This window comes from Hypanus sabinus, chromosome 11 (genome assembly GCF_030144855.1).
Source record: "Hypanus sabinus isolate sHypSab1 chromosome 11, sHypSab1.hap1, whole genome shotgun sequence".
NCBI classification, from domain to species: Eukaryota; Metazoa; Chordata; class Chondrichthyes; order Myliobatiformes; family Dasyatidae; genus Hypanus; species Hypanus sabinus.
In genome coordinates, this window is record NC_082716.1 from 104,632,843 (window position 1) to 104,655,339 (window position 22,497).

The 22,497-nt window shown below is 47.1% G+C and overlaps 1 protein-coding gene across 3 annotated transcripts in view; it reads left to right on the forward strand.

Moving 5' to 3' along the window:
* Window positions 1-1,351: 1,351 nt before the first annotated feature.
* LOC132402243 (kunitz-type protease inhibitor 1-like) overlaps window positions 1,352-22,497 on the forward strand; it is a 150,142-nt gene continuing 128,996 nt past the window's right edge. For 2 of the 3 annotated variants that reach the window (XM_059985010.1, XM_059985012.1), the window contains exon 1: window positions 1,352-1,827. In XM_059985010.1, the coding sequence (XP_059840993.1) occupies window positions 1,437-1,827 (391 nt within the window). In that variant the 5' untranslated portion in view covers window positions 1,352-1,436. The remainder of the gene's footprint in view (window positions 1,828-22,497) is intronic. The other variant, XM_059985011.1, reaches the window with a different exon arrangement.

Genomic DNA, 22,497 nt, shown 5'->3' on the forward strand with positions numbered 1-22,497 from the left:
GCCATCAGGGAGGAGGTACAGGAGCCTGAAGACACACACTCAGTGATTCAGGAACAGCCTCTTCCCCTCTGCCATCCGATTTCCGAACGGACACTGAATACATGAACATTATCTCACTACCTTTTTATTCATATATATAATACGTACTTTACAGTTTTGATCATTTGTATTGCAATGTACTGCTGCTGCATAACAACAAATTTCACGACAAACGCCAGTGATGTTAAAAGCACCACATGCACAAAATGTCAGAGGAACTCAGCAGGTCTGGCAGGGTCTGTGAAAAGGAATAAACTCTCGCTGGGGGGAGAGACGCCAGTTTAAAAAGATGGTGGGGGAGGGGAGGAGGATATAGTGGCACGGTTACGCAGCGTTTTGCCATCCAGCGACCCGGGTTCAATTCCTGCCCCTGCCTGTAAGGGAGTTTCTACATTCTCCCTGTGACCGCGTGTTTCCATCAGGCGCCCTGGTTTCCCCCCACAGTCCATAGACCTACAGGTTGGTCATTGTAAATTGTCCTGTGATTAAGCGGGGGGAATCGCTGGGCGGTGTGGCTTTAAGGGCCCACTCTGCACTGTAACTCAATAAATAAATCCATTAAAGGGTGGTAGGTGAAGCTGGGTTGGTAGGAAAGGTCAAGGGCTGGAGAAAAGGTGATGCCAGTGATCTCATACAGTCTGCATTATACTGGACAAGGAACTGAAGAAGGCTGTTGTAAAATAGATGTGGCAATCCCCAAGTGCCAGCAACATCAGGAAGAGAGAATACCAGAAGCTGGAGAAATAGCAGGTTTTGAAAGAGCAGATAGAAAGGATGTGGAAAGTTACAGCCAGAGTAACCCAGGTGGTGACAGAAGCTGAGACACCCGGACTGGGAGAGTGACTGAAACAACATCGGAGATCTCACTGCTAGGAACGGCAAGGATATTGAGCAGACCCCTCTCAAGCTCCCAGGCTTTCACACCACCCGTAAGGGGTGAGAGAGAAAAAATACACATACAACTATCTCTTTATTTACTTGTTGATCTAACTATTCTCCAACAGATCGGAGATAATTTGATGTATTTATACCGTGAACTTTAAACTTAGTTTTGAGTAACAGACGTCTGTAGATTCTCACAGGCCTTCATTGTGACGCAAGTGCAAGTTGCTGGTTCAAATAACCTCTTCCCCTCCCCCGCGAGTGGCTTTATTTTTTTTTACTCCCTTTATCGAAAGCCGGGGGGATAAAACGGGCAAGTGTTTGTAGGTGAAGATTAATAAATAATCTCCGAAAGGGTACAGGAGGTGTCTCGGTGCCGGCGACGAGGAAGTGGAGCGGGGCGGGTCCCCGGCGTGTTTGATTGGGTTTCGGTGTCGGGAGGAGGAGACTCCGCTTCCCTTCCAGGCCAGTCTCACAGGTTGAGTCGAATCCAGGTGTGTATTTGCGTCTCCTCCATGGCGCTGTTCGGGTCCGGCCGCTGCGCCCTGTTCCTGCAGCTCACCTGCGCCTGGCTCGCCTGCGCTTCTGTGGACGACCCCGTCCCGACCAAGGAATGCCTCGGCTCCTACCGCATCTCCCAAGGCTTCATGCTGCACCCGAGCAGCCTGAAGGACGGCGCCGAGCTGCTGCAGACGCAGCGAGTGAAAAGCTCGTCGGTGTGCATGGCCCACTGCTGCGCCCTGCGGCGATGTAGCCTGGCTCTGGTCGGGGGCTCCGATCCGGAGGGGCTCCACTGTGTGCTCTTCGACTGCACCCACGGTCAGAAGTCGGTCTGCACTCTCCTCGTCCGGGAGGGCTACGAGGTCGGCGTGAAGCTGCTCTTGTCGGAGAACCCCATACCGGCAGGTAAAGTGTGTGTCCCGACTCTGTCTCTCCGACAACAAACTGCCTGTTTATTTGTTGTGAGGGTGGCGCAGGCGGTGAAGACATTGCCCAGGAACCGCGGGGTCACGGGTTCCCCATTACATTCCCAAAGACCGCGGGGTCACGGGTCCGTCCCCCATTACATTTCCAAAGACCGCGGGGTCACGGGTCCGTCCCCCATTACATTTCCAAAGACCGCGGGGTCACGGGTCCGTCCCCCATTACATTTCCAAAGACCGCGGGGTCGCGGGTTCCTTTTCCATTGGATTTCTAAAGACCATGCAAAGTGGTTTTATGGTCTGTTCCTCTGAAGGAACGGGAACATTCAGTTTCCTCTGGTTAAATCCTCAGTTTCCTGAGTCAGACTTTCTTTAAAACCCAATATAACCAAGGTTGTGGAGACAACAAGGTCTTGACAAGAAACTTCTCCACCCCCACTCCTCTCATACACCTCGTGCTCAACCCACTGAGTTCTTCCAACAGGCTCTCAACAATTGAATTCCTTTTATTTCCCCTGTCCCTTCCCCACCATTCCCCCCCTCCCATCCCAGTGCTACCCCTCAACCACAGACATGGGGGGGGTTGCAAGCTAAACCCATCTTGGTGCTGCTGTCCAGTCCCCCATGAACCCAGTGGGAATATACAGGACCTGAACCCGGGTCCTCTGCACCTTTTCGGGGTGTGGGAGGAAATCAGAGTGCCCCCAGGGACACAGTCATGGTGGAGAGCTTGCGAGCTCCACGTAGACAGTGCTGGAGGCTTTGATCAAACCCTGGGTTTCTGGCATCATTGTGTCGCCTCCGAATCCTGCTTTTCCTGCCTTCTGGAAGCTGGGACTGGAAGAGTTAATCTGCCCTAGACCTGAATGGAGATGTCGATCTGTAAGCCAGACCCTCTTACCAAATTACAGCCCTCCTTCAGAAGTGGGTTGGCGCAAAGGTGCCCCAGGAGGGGTGAGTGTACGCGCCAGGAAGGGTGATGTACCTGCACCATTAAAGGGCAATATGTTTTCCTTGGGTAGGGTTTCCGTGTAGGTGCTATTTCCTGTGGGCAGTTGTCACACCCGCCGTGATCAGACCCATCACCCTGCTTCGAATCCAGGGTTAGGCATGGACGGAGGGTTGAGCTACAAAGTCAAAAAGCTGTATCGAAGGCTAGGCAGCAGCTATACTTCCTGAGGAGTTTGGGGAGATTTGCTCAACTAAAACACATCTGTAGTTTTCAAGTGCGATGGGGAACGTTCTGACTGGCTGTATCGCTGTCTGGCCGGGGGTGGGGGGTGGCTACTGCGGAAGATTGAATTAAGTTTCAGAAACTTGTAAAATTACTCACCTCCATCATGGGTACCTCCATCTGTAGCATCCGAAAGACATCTTCAAGGACTGTAAGGCACAGGAAGAGGATTAGGCCATTGGCCCATTGAGTCTGCTGCACTATCCAATCATGGTAGACCCTATTTTCCCCTCCTCAACCCCACTTCCCAGCCTCCCCCCCCTCCCGTAACCTCTGATGCCATGTTTAATCAAAACCCTGACACTCTCTGCCTTAAGTACACACCCGATAACCTGGCCTCAAGTAACAAGTTCTACAAATTCACCACCCTGTGGCTAAAGAAAATTTTCTGCATCTCTGTTTTGAAAGGGGCACCCCTCTATCCTGAAGCTGTGCCCTCTTGTCCTGGACTCTCCCTACCTGAGGAAACATTCTTTCCGCATCTACTAGGCCTTTCAACATTGGAAAGGTTTCAGTGAGATGCCCCTGGTCCTTCTAAATTCCAGCAAGACGATCCAAGCGGCCTTCCGAGGAGAGTGACTCGCTCTCCTCTGCAGTCGCCCCAACGTCTCGATTTTCCTCGGCGCTTTGACTGGCGGGAAACGTGGTCAATCGTGACCCCTTGCCTCGTCTCTGATCTTCTCTTTGAGGGAGCTCCCGCTCCTCTCCCGGAATGTTCTTTCATACAACACCTTGGGGTGTTCCTTAATTCTGCTCTCCTCGGTCAATTCTTCAGCTCTTTTCTGGCTATGCAAGTGCTCCTGCTGCTGCCTGTAAGGACTTTATACATTCTCCGAGTGAGCGCCCGGATTTCCTCCGGGTGCTCCGGATTCCTGCCACAGTCCAAAGACGTACCGGTTGGTAGGTTAATTGGTCATTGCAGATTGTCTCGTGATCAGGCGAGGCTTAAATAGGGGGTGGGGGGGTGGCCCAGCTGGAAGGGCAAGAAGGGCCTATTCTGCACTGTAAATAAGTAAAAAAAAAAGAAAACTCCACATTTCTGTTGTGCATTTCCCTGAGTAAATCTTTTCCTGTTTTATACTACCAAATTACTCCCTAATAGGATCAAAATTGCCCTCCCCCCACCCCCAAATCAGTACATTCCCATACCTTTTGCTCCTATCCTGTCTGAGGTTATGAGAGGTATCGTCGCTCCTCCGAAATACTCGCCCACCAAGAGATCCGTCACCTGACCAGGTTCACTACCTTGTCCTCTTGTCAGCCTGTCCACATATGTTGTGTCAGCAATCCATCCTGGACACACCTAACAAATTCTGCCCCATCAAAACTTTTTACGCTTAGGAGGTGCCAATCCACAGTAGGGAAGTTGAAGTCACCCATGTTTTACACCTTTCAGGAATCTGCCTGCCAATCTGTTCCTCAGTGTCTGCTGCTATTGGGGGGCAATCACAGAGTGATTGCTCCATTCCTGTTTCTAACGTGCACCCACACTGACTCAGTAGACTATCCTTCCACAATGATGTTGGTTTCTGCTGCAGTGATAATATCACTGATCAGCAATGCCACCTCTTTTCCCTCCTCTCTGTCCGTCTGAAAGATTTAAGCACCAGAGCTTCCCTTAGCCATTCCAGCCCCAGTGGTAGTGGTGTTTCTGTACTGGCCCATGCTCCAGGTTTGTCACCCTTGTTCTCATACTCATTGCATTAAAATAGACACGTTTCAACCCGTCCAACAAACTGCAGCTATGCTCTGTCCACTGCCTACCCTTTCTCACAATCTCTTTACACATCACATTTACCTTCATACCAATTGTCCCAACCCTCTCATCTATCACTCTGCCATCTCGTCTGACTACAAAACCAGCTTAAACCCTCCACGACAGCTCCAGCAAACCTGCCCCTGAGGCAGCGTTCCGTCATTAAGGACCCCCACCACCCGGGACATGGCCTCTTCTCACTCTTACTGTCGAGAAGGAGGCACAGAAGCCTGAAGCCGCACACTCAGCAATCCAGGAACAGCTTCTTCCCCTCTGTTGTTGGACGAACAGCTTCATCCCACTCATTAATGTCCGATATCTGAATGGACGTTGAACCCGTGAACACTACCTCTCTACTTTTTTAATCTTTCTTACACTGCTTATTTAATAGACATGTAACTTAATGTAGCTCAGCTTTTTCTCTGTTTATTTATCCAATGTACTGCTGCTGTAAAGTTTACAAATTTCACGACATGATGCCAGTGGTGTTAAACCTGAGTGTGGGAAGAGACTGGGACTACCAAGGTGTGAATTAGGGTGGGAATCAGGTTTATTATCACTGACATTTGTGGGTTTGAGGCAGTGGAATCAACTGTAAAATGCAACCAGCATTCAGTACTGTGCAAGGTCTTAGGCAAATGTTTAAAATATTGTGTACGGTGAAGATGCTTTCAAAAATAACCAGATCTCTAAATGTCCAAATGTTACTATGAAGAGCAGAAAATCAGTTTAAAAAAAGAAACTAAATCCAGCCTCTATTTGGTGTGACCAGCCTTTCAAATGCATCGTTTCTCTTGGGTTGTGCAGTTTTATAAGGAAACTGGCTGGGAGGTTGTTCAAAATTGGACAACTTGCCTGTGTTCTTCTGCAACTACAGTTGCCTCGCTTGCTTCTGTCTCTCCTTGTAATCCCAGACAGCCTCAATGATGTTCTGGGCTTTTTATGCACATCAATCTCCAGAGTGTGCAGAGAATGGTGTTTTTAAAAACAAACAAACAAAAAAAAATCCGGTGAGTGGATGCTCTGTGGGTGAGAATGCCTTGTTAATGAGCGAGGTCAGAGGAGAAGGGCCAGACACCAGTTCCAGCTGACAGGAAGGCAACAGTGACTCAAATAACCACACGTTACAACAGTGGTGGGCAGGAGAGCGTCTCGAACGCACAACATGTTGAACCGGACATTCACTCAGTGACCATTTTATTGGGTACAGGAGGTATCCAGTAAAATGGCCACTGAGTACATGTCCCTATATCCTACCTCGAGATTCATTGTCTTATGGGTATTTACAGGAAAATACAGAATTACAGTAAAATTTATGAAAAGCAAAGACTGTCAGACAACCAATGAGTAAAGAAGGCAAATTATGCAAATGAAACAAATACTGAAAACATGAGTTGTAGGGTCCTTGAAAGTGAGTCTGTAGGTTGTGGAATCAGTTCAGTGTTGAGGTGAGTGAAGTTATCCACACTGGTTCAGGAGCCTGATGGTTGTGGGGTAATAACTGTTCGTGAACCTGGTGGTGTGGGACCTGAGGCTGATTGTGGTGAGTGAAGTTATCCACACTGGTTCAGGAGCCTGATGGTTGTGGGGTAATAACTGTTCCTGAACCTGGTGGTGTGGGACCTGAGGCTGATTGTGGTGTCTGAAGTTATCCACACTGGTTCAGGAGCCTGATGGTTGTGGGGTAATAACTGTTCCTGAACCTGGTGGTGTGGGACCTGAGGCTCCTGTACCACCTTCCTGATGGCAGTAGTGAGAAGAGAGCGTGGTCTGGGTGGTGGGCGTCCCTGATGATGGATGCTGCATTCCTGCACCGGTGCTCTGTGTAAATCTGCTCTATGGTGCGGCTGGATTTACCTGTGATGGACTGGGCCTTATCCACTACTTTCTGTAGGCTTTTCCATTCCTGGGCAGTGGTGTTTTCATTCCAGGCCTTCGATGCTCTGGAGAGGAGCTCTTCCCACCCACACTCTCCCTTGTTGTGGCTTGGCCTGGTTACCATCTCAGCTGTACAGTCAAATGAGAGTGTGCGAAAATCCTACCAAACTGGTTTGTTCAGCCGGAACATGAGCTTCAGCCTCCCTTCAATAGGTGTTCTCCACTGCAATTTACTCTCCATTACAAGTCTATAGAAGTTTGTCAAAGTTTCATGCCACATCTTTGCAAGAGTAGAGGCACTACGTTGCTTGTGTGCCGGTCCCAGGCCACATCCTCCAGAATGAAAACACCAAGGAATTTGAAGTCACTGATCCTCTCCAGCTTTGATCCCCTGATGAGGACGGGCTCATGGACCTGTGGCTTCCTCCTGTGCTCAATAATCAGCTCGTCGTTATGGCACCACTCAGCCAGACTTTCAGTCTCCCTCCCATGTCCTGAATCGTCTCCATCTTTGATTTGGCCACTGACAGTGGTGTCATCAGCAAACTGAATATGGTACTGGAGCAGTGCTCGCTGTAAGGCGGGGAGAATGGGGGGGCGGGGAGCGGGCTAAGCACATAGCCTTGTGGTGATAGTCGAATGTTTCTCTGGTCTGTGTCCGCAGGCCTAGAGAGGTTGCAGATTAACTTGTTGATGCACCATCAATAACTCACACTGAGACGTAGGCGAGATATCGGCTTTTATTGACTGGAAGAAGGAACCAGGAGTGAGTGTCTATCATACAAGGTCTTGGAGACTGAGGCCGAGCGTCAGGCCACAGGTCGCCTTTATACTGGGGCCTGTGGGAGGAGCCACAGGAGCAGTCAGCAGGGGCGTGTCCCGCCAGGCACATAGTTCACCACACTTGTAACAAGCGAAGCACTGTTGTATAGTTATATCCTTTGCACCTTATTGCTTAATGGTCTGAACTTTGGGCACAGGGGAGGAGCCTTCCCCACCCACCCAGGGCCCAGGCCTGAGAGTGAGGAAAGGCCCGAGCTGTGACCAGTTTTAAGTGCTGGCCAAATCGGTAAGGATGAGTACAGGTCAAGTTGAGGCTGTGGGCCCAGCCCCAAGAGCGTATCAGAGTGGTAGGGTTCAGGCCTGAGAGTGAGGAATAACCCGAGGTTTGGACAATTTAAGCACTGGGCCAGATTTTAAAGGTCAAGGTGTGGGGCTGGAGGTGAGGGGTGGGCCAGTTCTGTTCAATGCTCCATGGGATCTCCTCATCCCTGCGCTGAACTGAGGCTGTGGCCTGCAACTCACTGCGTCCTGAATCGGCCGCTGGCTTCAACGCTGTGGACTCACTTTCAGGAACTTCTGTTCTGAATGTTATTTGCATGACTTGCTTTTTTTTCCTGCACACCGGGTGATTTAAAAAAAAGGGCTCTATTGGGTTTCTTGTTTTGTGTAAAGAGACAAATCTCAAGTTTGCTTAATGTATACATACTTTGATAATAAATGTACTTTGAACATTCCAAAGACATCCGGGTTAATGACAGTAAGATCTGGGCACGTTACAGTGTCACTGGAAGCATGATGACACACATGAGCTGCCCTCAAATGGTGCATTTCACTCCATGCTTCAGTGTACACGTAATGAAACCCTGTTTCAAGATCAGGTAAATAATGAATTTCCGGATCAGTGTGTGGAGGAACCAGAGGGTTGAATTAACGTCTGGTTGCAGACTGTTGGTAAATAATCAGTTGCAAAGAGACCTGAGGGGGAAAGTTTAAATGGATGCTACTCAGTTTGAAACGAGCATCTTTAATCTGAAGCAACACACACACAGAAAATGTTGAAGGAATTCAGCAAGTCAGGCTGCATCTTCCCACTGCGTCAGTGAGTCCCATCGTAAACTGGGGGGTGGGGGGGGGGGGGTCTGTTTCATCGAGCACCTCCATAAGCGGGACTTCCCAGCGGCCAAACACTTTCATGCCCATTCCCGTTCCGACACATCTGCTCACGATGAGGCCACCATCAGAGGGGAGGAGTGACGCCTTGTATTCCATCTGGGTTGCCTCCAATCTGATGGCATGAATACCCCTTTCCTCCCCCTCCCCCTTCCTCTGTTCCCCACACTGACCTTTCACTTCTCACCTGAATGATCCCACCATCAGCCACTCCTTACACTCACGTACCCTGGTGTCAAACCCTCCGGCCCTTCCTATAATGAGGAATGCATCATGTGCTCCACCCTCCCAGTGTAGAGCGTACATGGGTCAGTGTTAACACCTTGTATTCTGTCTGGGTAGCCTCTAACCTAATGGCATGAATATTGATTTCTCTTTCTGGTTAAAAAAAAATTCCCTACCCCCTTCCTCTATTCCCTACTCTGGACTTTTGCCACTTCTCACCAGCTGATCAGCTCTTGGGTCCCCTACTCCTTCCCTTCCTACCATGGTCCGCTCTCCTCTCCTATCTGATTCCTTCCTCTCCAGCCCTTTACCATTCCCACCCACCTGGCTTCACCTATCACCTTCTAGCTAGTCCCTCCCTCCCCCCACCTTTTTATTTAGACACCTTTCCCCCTCCTTTCCAGACCTGAAGAAGGGCCTGGCTTGAACTGTCAATTATTTATTTTTCCCGAGTCGCTGCGTGACCAGCTGAGCTCCTCCTGCATTGTGTGTGTGTGTTACTCTGGATTCCAGCATCTACAGAATCTCTTTGTGTCTTTAATCTGAACAAAGGAGATTGCGAAGTTTGGCTGTGGGCGACTGGGGAAACTACTTATTAAAAAGTCTGACGGGCAGGCAGTTTGTGCGTTTATGGACATATCACACAATCTGCAACAAATGTGCATTCCTTTAAAGGTCAAACACCGCAAAAAAAAAAGTGGTTCAAGTCATGAATATCCAGAGAAATTAAAAGATGATAGGAATTCAGCACCATTGTGGGCACATGGTGGAACTTGGACTTTGAAGCCATGTACACTACCTCAATATGTATTTTGCTCCATTTTTGCATACTTATTTAAAATCTTTGGAATATTTCCTGTTGTAGTCGATCGTTTGTATTACGTATTTTATTGTACTGCTGCTGCAAAACAACCAATTTCTCTGTACATGCCGGTGACACTAAACCTAATTTTAAGGGATATTATGTTGAAGTTGTATAAGACATTGTATAAGATGTAATTTGGAGTATTTGCAGTTTTGGTCACCGACGTACAGGAGAGATGTAAACAAGGTTGAAAGAGTGTAGAGAAGACATAAGGATGTTACCGGGTCTGGAGGATCCGAGTTATAAGGAAAGGCTGAATAGGTTAGGACTTTATTCCTTGGAATGTAGAAGATTTGATAGCGGTATACAAAATTATGAGGGGCATAGACAAGGTAAATGCAAGCAGGCTTTTCCCGCTGAGGTTGGGTAGGACTACAAGCAGAGGTCATGGGTTAAGGTGAAGATGAAAAGTTTAAGGGGAACATGAGGGGAAACTTCTTCACTCAGAGGGTGGTGGGAGTGTGGAGTGGAGCGAGCTACTAGTGCAAGTGGTGCATGCAGGCTCGACTTCAATGTTTAGGAGAAGTTTGGAAAGGTACGTGGATGATAGGGGTATCGAGGGCTACGGTGCCGGCGCAGGTTGAAGGGAGTAGATGGGCCAAAGTCTCTGTTTGTGCTTTTCTATGACTAATTCTAATTCAAATGAAGCTTTACCAGAAATGGTAATAAATTTGTTATCAAAGTACATATATGTCACCATACGAGGGGTGATTGATAAGTTCGTGGCCTAAGGTAGAAGGAGTCAATTTTAGAAAATTTTTCCAGATTTTTTCCTCGGGGTTTATTCCCGAAGCCTTCCCCATGAGTGAGTGTAGCCCATAAGATAGTAGAGGTCTGAGATCAGAGTTTTCCTTCTAGGTGAGCTGCGAGTCAGGGCTGACTAGCCCCATCTGCCTGAAGCAACTGGTTACAGGCTGTGGTCCTCTTGGAGGACATTGAGGTAGAACAAGATGAAACAATAACAGAATGCAGGATAAAGTGTAACCGTCACAGGAAGTGCAGGGTGATTGGGAAAAATTTGGGACTTATGAGCTGCCCAGGGAGCTGACACAGAAGAGGGAGTGAGGCCAGGGCGAAACAGATTCACCACTATCGTGATGAATGGTGGTCCAGGCTTGAGGGTGGAGGTGCGCTGCTCCTATTTCTGTCTGCTCTCGAGTTCTGCGTCCTGCAAGAGGTGAGGGAGAAATCTGTGAATGTGGTGCAGTGCCCGGAGGATGGTGACAAGGTTGGGGCACGTGGAGTTGTGGAGCAATAGCTGAGGGTGAATTAAAGGTTGGTTAATTTTGGTAGCACGCTGATCAGTGCCCGGAGCCTCAACTGTTTCGAATCTGGACCAAATGTGACACTGCCGAGTCTGCTGCTGACCCCTGTGGGATTGTGAGAGCCAATAGCATCTCGAGGTGAGGGCCAGCAGCCCTCAGGAAACTGCAGAGTTGTGGATGATCAGGAACCAGCCTCCCCTCTCCACACTCTGTCTTAACTTCTCACAGGCAGCAAGATCTCCCCCACCCCCAACATTCTCTCCTCCCCCCTCCCATCGTGTGGAAGCCTGCAAGTGCGTGCCCCCAGGCTCAAGGACGGCATATCCTGGACATCTCGTGACCCAGAACATGCCGATTTTCATTACTCCCACCAGGGAGGAGGTACAGGAGCGTGAAGACACACACTCGACGATTCAGGAACAGCTTCTTCCCCTCCGCCATCAGATTCCTGAATGTACAATGAACCCATGAACACCACCTCATGATCAGAGGTGGAAAGGGTCAGCAACTGTAAAATCCTTCTGTGCCATTATTTCGAAGGACCTGTCATGGACCCAGCACATAAATGCAGTTGCGAAGAAAGCACGGCAGTGCCCCGACTTCCTTAGGAGTTTGTGGAGATTCGGCTTGACATGTAAAACTTAGACGGGCTTCTATAAATGTGTAGTGGAGAGTGTACAGACTGGCTGCATCACAGCCTGGTATGCACACACCAATGACCTCAGATGGAAAATATAATGGATGTAACCCAGTTCATCACTGGTAACCCACCCAACCATTGAGCACATCCACAGGGAGCGCTGTTGCAGGAAAGCAGCATCCATCATCAGGGACACCCACCACCCAGGACAAGCTCTCTTCACACTGTATCATCAGGGAGAAGGTACAGGAGCCTCAGGTCCCACACCACCAGGTTCAGGAACAGTTATTACCCCACAACCATCAGGCTCCTGAACCAGTGTGGATAACTTCACTCACCACAATGAGCCTCAGGTCCCACGTCATCAGGTTCAGGAACAGTTATTACCCCACAACCATCAGGCTATTGAACCAGTGTGGATAACTTCACTCACCACAATGAGCCTCAGGTCCCACACCACCAGGTTCAGGAACAGTTATTACCCCACAACCATCAGACTCCTGAACCAGAGGAGATAACTTCACTCACCCCATCATTGAAATGTTCCCACAGCCAATGGACTCACTTTCAAGGATGCTTCATCTCCTATTCTCAATATTTATTGATTATTTATTATTACTATTTTTGTATTTGTAGCTTGTTGTCTTTTGCACACTGGTTGAATGTTCTCGTTGCTCTGCTCTTTCACGGAGTCTGTTATGGTTATTATTCGATGGATGTATTGAGTATTCCCACAAGAAAATGGATCTCTGGGTTGTATGTGACATATGTACCTTGATAATAAATTTACTTCGAGCTTTGCCCTTTGTGCACCATTTATTTAGGTTTAACATTTAGTCAGTGTTTATGTATTACACTGTACTGCTGTCACAAGACAACACCCAGGGGAAACTATTCCATGAAGTTGCCAATAAAGGTGGTATGTTCATGGTCTTCTGCTGCTGCAGCTCATCCACGTCAAGGTTTGTACACTCAGTGATGCTCTTCTGCACACCACTGTTGTAACGTGTGGTTATTTGAGTTATTGTCAGCTTGAACCAGTCTGGCCATTTTCCTCTGACCTCTCTCATTTTCGCCCACAGAACGGCCGCTGGCTCTGTTTTTTTTGTTTTTTGCACCATTCTCTGCGAACTACAGACTTGTGCCTGAAAATCCTGGGTAACCAGCAGCAGTTTCTCAAACCACCCCGTCTGGCATGACGGTCATTCCAGATCAAAGTCACTGAGATCACATTTCTTCCCCACTCTGACGTTTGGTCTGGAAGAACAACTGAACCTCTTGACCATGCTTTTATGCACTGAGTTGCTGCCACCTGATTCCAGCCCACTTAGGAGCAGCCGGTGCAGATCGCACATCCTGGTTCTGCCACCACTGATGCCAGGCAGACGATCAATGCCAGTGTTACCTGCCCAGAAGGTGGCAATGGCAGGCCACTTCTGTAGAACACTTTGCCAAGAGTAATCATGGTCATGGGACTGTGACCCCCCACGTCATACGACATGGGTGACGTTGATGATACTGCAGGGTTGGCTGATTAGATCTTTGCATTAATGAGCAGTTGTACAGAGGGCCATGGCCTTGTTGTAGGGCTTGCCTCAATGACCTGGAGAGCTATCCGGGTTGCCTGGAGTCAGGGCTCTTGGTAGGGGCACCCATGCCAAACAGGTCAAAGGTAGAGGTCAGACTGAGAGTGGTCCACTGATCCTGCAGGTCAGGGGTTCAACTCAGGACTAACAACCCTGACTGGTCGAACCAAACTGTTAGAGAAACATCAGTGAAGAACCCTTCTGAAACTGAGTGTGACAATGTGGAGAGACAGGGATGGAGGATTTTCACTGTGGCCCTAAATGCCAGTGGTGGAAGGGGCAGGTCTACATAACAAAGTGGTCACCAAGCCTATGTCATTGATAATAAACCGGACTGTGACTCTGCCTTCCTGAGAGGAACCTGGCTGGGGCTCTATGGGGGGGCTGTAGATGTACTGTAATGACTAAGTTTAGTGATTGGTTTAACTGGAAGGTCACCTGTTGAGTGAGTGTTTGGAAAATGTTTCTGGTGTCATAACAGAGTGGTTTCTGGAACATACCTCCCATACCTTGGTCCTTCTGCATACAACAATGAAATCTTTTCTGTCCTACAGCTGGGTTTGACAGTGACGGCGTTAGCTATGCTGATGTGTATTTAATATTTGAGTATATATATATGTGTGTGTGTGTGTGTGTCCATTATTTGATTAAGCATTCTTAGTTAAAATATTTGCGGGTTATCTGTATAAATACATGATTGCATATGTCGTCACACTCCCACGTGATATGTGTGCATGTCACTTGAAGTAAACACAAGGTTAGACTCAGAATCGTGTTTAATATCTCCAGTGTATGTAGTGAAATTTGTTGTTTCATGGCAGCAGTACAATGAAATACTTAATAAAGAATTATATGTATATTATAAAGTTAAATATATTTAAAAATATCTTGATATAAACATTTTAATAAGTTAAATTAGTGCAAAAATTGAAATAAAAAAGTAGTGAGGTAGTGTTCAAGCGGTCATTGTCCATTCAGAAATCGGATGGCAGAGGGGAAGAAGCTGTTCCTGAATTATTGAGTGTGGGTCTTCAGGCTCCTGTACCTCCTCCCTGACGGTAGCAATGAGAAGAGGGCATGTCCTGGGTGAGGGGGTTCTTAATGATGGATGATTCACTTCTTGAATCAGATTTAATGTCACCAGCATATGTGTCTTTGTGGCAGCAAATGCAATAGATTTAAACATGTATATTGCAATACATGATAATAGAGAAAAATATGAATTACAGTAAGTATATAGGTATATTAAATAATTAAGTGAGTAGTGAAAAAAATAGAAATAATAGATGGTGAGGTAGTGTTCTTGGGTTCAGTGTCCATTCAGAAAACCGATGGTAGAGGGGAAGAAGGTTTTCCTGAATCAATGAGTGTGGGATCTGCATTTCGGGCTCCTGTATCCTCATTTGAGTTAGTTTAACATTTTGAAGTTACAAAGCATAACACGTGGTGTACGCAGACATGAGCTGGAGGTACTCCAGATGCACTCACAAGTTTTAACTGTTCTCAGAGTTAATGATTACATGTTATGTTGTTAAACTGGTTAATGGAGTATCATCTTGGTGACTAATCTCTTAAAGTGCATTCCCATCATTTCTTGTGCTTCTTTCACTGACTGTGACTGATGTGTTTATGACTGGTTTAGAAGTCTTTGGGTGGGTGGGGTGAGGTAAAAGCTTTCTTCTCCTTCCCTCCTGAAAATGCAGGTCAGGCAGGATCAATAGAGGGGATAAATATTCGACGTTTCAGTGTGAGACCCTTACCGGAATGGAAAGGGGAGAAGCCAGGATGAGAAGTGGGGGAACATCAACTGGTTTCTAACTTGGAAAAGGAGGTACAGGAGCCTGAAGACACATACTCAGCAATTCAGGAACAGCTTCTTCCCCTCTGCCATCAGGGAGGAGGTACGGGAGCCTGAAGACACACACTCAGTGAATCAGGAACAGCTTCTTCCCCTCTGCCATCAGGGAGGAGGTACAGGAGCCTGAAGGCACACACTCAGTGATTCAGGAACAGCTTCTTCCCCTCTGCCATCAGGGAGGAGATACAGAAGCCTGAAGACACACACTCAGCGATTCAGGAACAGCTTCTTCCCCTCTGCCATCAGGGAGGAGATACAGGAGCCTGAAGACACACACTCAGTGATTCAGGAACAGCTTCTTCCCCTCTGCCATCAGGGAGGAGGTACAGGAGCCTGAAGACACACACTCAGTGATTCAGGAACAGCTTCTTCCCCTCTGCCATCTGATTTCTGAATGGGCATTGAACACATGAACAATACCTTATACTTTATATTCTGTTTGTTTTTTAGACTACTTATTTTAACTTAAATATTTAGTATATATATATTTTAAAAAAAGTATCTCAGATTTTTCCCCTATTTATTTATCATGTATTGCATTGTACTGCAGCTATAAAGTTAACAAATTTCAGTGATATTAAACCTGATTCTGATTCTAAAATGTGTGGCTTGGGTAGATGATAATTGGGTTGAGTTGTTCTCTGATCTTGGCAATCTTCTTGCAAATGTTTCGTCACCATACGAGAAGATATCGTCAGTGCGCTGTTGATTGCAGTGTGTCCTCCGAATGCTTGGTCTTTATATACTCATCAATCAGCTGATTGGTTGTCGTTACGGAAACTCAGTTGAGGCGTGGGGAGGCATTGTCGTCACTGGTTGGTTGTGTGGTGAACTTTGTGGGCTGTGGTCTGGAATTTTGCCCGCATCATCTCATAAATAGGACCGAGGTCTACCTGTCTGTTCACTGAATTGTTTGTGGAAAACCATGCTTCTAGGAGTTGTCTTGCATGCTACCAGTTTGTTTGTGCCACGACTTTCTCTGAAGCCCAGTCAAATTTGTGCCCGTCTTGAACTTCACAGGTGAGGGAGAGTTGGTCAGTTGGTCAGTTGGCTTTCTACCTTAACACAAGAGTGCTCAGTCTCTGCCCGAAAGGTCATCCCTGTATTCCCCTCCGTGGACACTGCCTGACCTGCTGAGTTCCCCTGGCATTTGATGCCTGTTGCTCTGGATTTCCAGCATCGTTAAAACCTCTCATGTTTACCACACCCTCACCTCTGTGAAAATGACAGATTAATTTGGGTTCAATATCACTGACATAACTCATGAAATCAACTGTGTTTATGGCAGCAGTACAGTGCAAGTCATAAAAATTAATGTAGGTTAGAATAATGTTTTTTAAAAAGAGCAGAATTTTGTGGTAGTGTTCATGGTCTGGAGGGGAAGAAGCTCTTAGTGGATGATAGAAAAGTGGAGGAGGGCCATGTAGGAAGGACGGGTTAGATTAATATTAGAGTAGGTTTTAAACAGTCGGCTCTGCACCGTGGGCCTGAAGGCCTGTGCTTGTGCTGTAGTGTTCCGTGTGCCTTCAGGCTCCTGTGCCTCCTCCCCGATGGTAACAATGAGGAGAGGGCACGTTTTTGGTAGCGGGAACCCTCGATGATGGATGCACCACCTTGAGACATTGGCCTTTTGAAGATGTTGTCGATGCTGGGTAGGCCGGTGCCTGTGGAGCTGGCTGCCTTCGGTTTTCCCGATCCTGTGCAGCCCCGTGCCGGACAGTGACAAACTCAACCAGAAATGTACTTTCCACAGAAAGTTGCTTGAGCCTTTGGTGACAAACAACACCTCCTCAAAATCCTAATGAAGTATAGCCACTGTTGTCCCTCCTTCGTTGCTGCATTGATATGTTGGGCCCAGAACAGATCCTCAGACATACAGTATTGACATGCAGGAGGTTGAAATTACTCACACTTTCCAGTTCTGATCCCCCTCAGGACTGGTGTGTGTTCCCTCGTCTTATCCTTTCTGTGGTCCACAATCAGTTCTTTGGTCTTACTGATGTTGAATGCAAAGCTGTTGATGCCCTCCAGCCCATCTAGTCCATGCCGAACCATTTGAACTGCCTATTGACCTGCACCGGGACCACAGCTCTCCGCATCCTTGCTATCCATGTACCTGTCCAAACTTTAAACATTGAAACCGAGCTTGCATGTACCACTTGTGTTGGCAGCTTGTTACACACTCTCAGGACCCTCTGAATGAGGAAGTTTCCCCTCATGATCTCCTTTTCACCTTTCACCCTTAACCCATGACCTCAGGTTGTAGTCCCACCCAACCTCAGAAGAACAAGCCTGATTACATTTACCCTATCTATGCCCATCATAATTGTGTATCAAATTTCATTTCAATCAAGGGAACACAGTCCTAACTGTAACCCCCTGGGTCGCCTCAGGCTCGCTCAGCTCATTCTCGTCTAGGGGGAGCAGCCTTCGGCCCCGCCAAACTGGGTAATCAGCTGGGGTGGATGCTGTGTGATGTCCCCGCCTCGCCCAAAAACAGACAGTACACCATATGCGATTAAATGAGTACAATTTATAAAGGTTACTATAACTAAGTGATTAATAACCATACAGTATATATGAAGAGAAAAAAAATAAAGAAAAGGCGCCAAACTTATCAAAGTCCAAACCACTTCGTGCACAACGGTTGGAGCTCAATTACTGAAGTCTTCTGGCCACCATTCGATCCCCTCCGAACTCCTCGACTCGCAGCTCAGGACCCTCCGAGTGGTCAACCAAGCACATCTAGCTTCATCCCCCCTCCTGGCCTCGGACCCCCGCTTGGGGTCCGTTCCTCACCCAGCTTACAGCATTGCGTCCTCTCTCTCAACCCCCTTGCGCCGATCTGCCCAAAAGCCCGTCAACAAAAGCTTATGGACTCAGAAGAAAGAACAACATTAATCTCCATTTGGTTTACAAAGGAATACAATTCTCGTTATCAGTAAATTTTAACAAACAAGCTTCCAGCACTCTCTCGCAACAAAGAAACATTCCTGCTTTTAACAAACAAAGAAACCCTTTCCCAACAGTACCAAAGAAAAAAAAACCCTTTACATAACCCATTTCTTATAACCCAGGTCCTCCAGACCTGGCAACATCTTGTAAATTTTCTCTGTACTCTTTCAACCTTATTTACATCTTTCCTGTACTCCAAATTAGGTCTTATATAATTTCAACATGACATTTCATCTCCTGTACTCAATACATTGATTTATAAAGGCCAATATTCCAGAAGCTTTCTTTACAACCCTATAAGAACATAAGAAATAGGAGCAGGAGTTGGCCATCTGGTCCGTCGAGCCTGCTCCGCCATTTAATAAGTTTGTGACTGATCTGGTCATGGACTCATCGCCACCTACCTGCCTTTTCCCCACAACCCTTAATTCTCCTACTATGCAAGAATCTATGCAATCTTGTCTTAAATATATTTACTGAGGTAGCCTCCACTGCTTCATTGGGCAGAGAATTCCACAGATTCTCCACTCTCTGGGAAAAGCAGTTCCTCCTCATCTCCATCCAAAATCTACTCCTCCGAATCGTGAGGCTATGTCCCCTAGTTCTAGTCTCACCAGTGGAAACAACTTTCTTGCCTCTATCTATCCCTTTCATTATTTTATATGTTTCTGTAAGATCTCCTTGCATTCTTCTGAATGCCAGTGAGCACAGTCCCAGGCAACTCAATCTCTCCTCATAGTCTTAATCCCCTCAGCCCTGGAATCAACCTGGTGAACCTCCTCCGCAATGCCTCCAAAGCCAGTATATCCTTCCTCAAGTAAGGAGACCAGAACTGCACGCAGTACTCCAGGTGCGGCCTCACCAATGCCCTGTACAGTTGCAACATCAGCTCCCTGCTCTTAAAATTTAATCCCTCTAGCAATGAAGGGCAACATTCCATTTGCCTTTGTGATAGCCTGCTGCACCTGCAGACCAATCTTTTGTGATTCATGCACAAACACTCCTAAAATCCCTCACAGCAGCATGCTGTAATTTTTATCATTCAAGTAATAATTTGGTTTTTCATTTTTCCTTTTAAGGTGGATGACCTTGCATTTACTAACATTCTACTCATCTGCCAGAGCCTTGCCCACTTACTTAACCTATCTGTATCCCTCTGCAGACTCTCCGTATCTTCTGCACAATTTGCTTTTCCATTCAATTTAGTATCATCAGCAAACTTAGATACACTACACTCGGTCCCCTCTTCCAGATCGTTAATGTATATTGTGAATACTTGCGGGCCCAACACTGACCCCTGTGCACCCCACTCACCACTGATTGCCAACGAGAGTAACACCCATCCCAACTCCCTGCTTTCTATTAGTTAACCAATCCTCTATCCATGCTAATACATCACCCCCAACTCTGTATCCTTACCTAATGGATAAGTCTTTTATGTGGCACCTTATCCAAGTGCATAACATCCATCTGTTCCCCTCTATCCACTGTGCTCATTATATCCTCAAAGAACTCCAGTTAGTTTGTCAAACAGGACCTGCCTTTGCAGAATCCACGCTGCATCTACCTGATGGATCCATTTCTTTCCAGATGCCTCACTAGTTCTTCTTTAATGATTGCTTCAAGCATTGTCCCTGAATACAGATGTTAAACTAACAGGGCTGTAGTTACTTGCATTTTGCCTACATCCTGATTTGAAAAGTGGTGTGACATTCTCCATCTTCCAATCTGTCGAGACCTGTCCAGAGTCCAGATAATTTTGGTAAATTATCACCAAAGCCTCTACTATAACTTCTGCCATTTCTTTCATTCCCCTGGGATGCATTCCATCAGGGCCAGGGGACTTGCCTATATTCGGGCCCACAAGTTTGCTCAGCACTGCCTCTTTAGTGATAGCGATTGTATGGAGGTCCTCTCCTCTCTCTGGCATGTTAGACATGTCCTGCAGAGTAAAGGCGGACACAAAATAGTCATTCAAAGCCTTGGCCATTTCCTCATTACCCAATATCAGTTTCCCCTTCTTGTCCTCCAAAGAACCTACATTCACTTTTAGCCACCCTTTTCCGCTTTATATAATTATAAAAACTTTTACTATCCGTTCTTATATTTTGCGCTAGTTTATTTTCATAATCTAGCTTCCCTTTCTTTACTGCTCGCTTGGTGGTTCTTTGTTGCTTTTTAAAGTTCTCCCAATCTTCCAGTTTCCCACTACTCTTGGCAGCTTAGTGTGCACGAGCTTTCAGTTTGATGCCTTCTTTTATTTCCTTAGTTATCCAAGGCTGGATCTCCCCATCCTTACTCTCCTTGCTTTTAATTGGAATATACTTTTGTTGAGCACCGTGAAAAATCTCTTTGAAAGTCTTCCACTGTTCCTCAACTGTCCCACCAAACAGCCAGTGTTCCCAGCCTACACCCGCCAAATCCTCCCTCGTCCCATTGTAGTCTCCATTGTTTAGGCATAATACACTGATTTTAGATTGAACTATTGCACCCTCCATTTGTATGAGAAACTCAATCAGACTGTGATCACTCTTTCCAAGAGGATCCCTAACTACAAGATCACTAAGTTTACCCGTCTCATTGCACGGAACCAGATCTAAGATAGCACGTTCCCTTGTAGGTTCAGTAACATACTGTTCAAGAAAGTAATCACGGATGCATTCTACAAAGTCCTCCTCAAGACTGCCTCGACCAACTTGACTCACCCAATCTAGGTGCAAGTTAAAGTCCCCCATGATAACCGCTGTTCCATTCTTACATGCCTCGGATATTTCTCTCCACCCTGCAGCCACTAAATCATGCCCCTTTGTGCTGATTTGTGCCACAAGTTCACTGACCTTGTTTCAAATACTACAGGCATTCAAATAAAGTGCCCTCACACTCATTGTGCTTTTAAAATCTTGACATCTTTTACTCTTTTACACCAGACTTTTCTTCACTCCACTCTTACTTTTCTCTTGTTATCTTTTGCTCTTTCTTTATCTTTATCCACACTTTTTCTTTTACTTTATCCATACTTCTCCAACCTGTTGAATCCACCCCCTATGATTTAGATTAAAGTCCTATCCACAGCCCTAGTGATGCGATTCACTGGGATCCAGGTCCCATCACGGTTCAGGTGGAACCCGTCCCATTGGTACAGCTCCCTCCTTCCCCAGTACTGATGCCAGTTTACCATGAACTCAAACCCACTTCTCCCATACCAATCCCTGAGCCACGCATTTAACTCTCTAATCTTCTTGACCCTATGCCAAATTCCCTCAGCAGAAGCTCTTTCCTCATTCTCCGCATGTCATTGGTACCCACGTGAACCACGACAACTGGATCTTGCCCCTCCCACTGAAAATCCCTCAGCAGGTCAGATAAAATGTCCCGAACCTGGGGAGGCAACACAGCCTTCGGGATGCTCTATACTCACGACAGAGAACTCTGTCTATTCCCCTGACTGTACTATCCCCAATTACCACTACATCTCCCTTCTCTCCCCCTCTTGAATGGCTCCCTGAACCACGGTGCCACAGTTAGGCTGATCATCCTTCCTACAGCCCCCACTCTCACCCACACGGGAGCAGGAATCTCAGACCTGTTGGACAAGCTCACGGGCTGAGGCTCCTCCAGCACCGTCTCTGGGATCCCACTACCCGCCTCACTCACAGTCACAGCCTCTCGCCTCCGACCCAGACCGAACTTGAGACAGTTGATCTCATGGGCGTGACTGCCTCCTGAAACAGAGAGTCCGGGTAACTCTCCCCCTCCCCGATGTGCCGCGGTGTTTGAAGCTCAGATTCCAGCTCAGCAACTCTGAGCCCGAGTTCCTCGAGCAGCCAACCCTTGCTGCAGATGTGGTCACCAGGGACCACAATGGGGTCCACCAGCTCCCACATCATACAGCTACAGCACATCACCTGATCCTGCATCACCCCTACTTTATTTAATTAGCTGTAACTTAGTGACTTTTCATTCAACCGCTACAACAGCCTTACCTGCCACTTACCCGTGCCTCCTCGCCAAAGCCTCAAGTTCCCACTCCTACACTGGCCCACTCACACAATGGCCCCTCCGCTTTGACCCTGCTTTACTTTTATTTGCTCCTGCTAATGAATCGCGAATTGATTGGTCCACCACTAATGCGCTGACCCCCATGAAACACTCCTTACTTAAACTCTCCTCCCCGACCTATGCAAAGCTCTCTCTCTTTTCAAGTCAATTGGTCTGCCGCTAATGCCTGTGCAGTTGATGTGGTCTTTCAGTGATTCTGTTCTGCTCATTATTCTATAGATTTGCTGAGTCTGCCCACAGGAAAATGAATCTCAGGGTTGTAAATGGCTACACACACGTACTCTGATAAATTTATTTTGAATGTTGAATTTCTACTATCTCAGCATTCCGTGTAATGAACTGATCTGGTTGTATTAAAGGATTCAAAGTACGTGTGCAG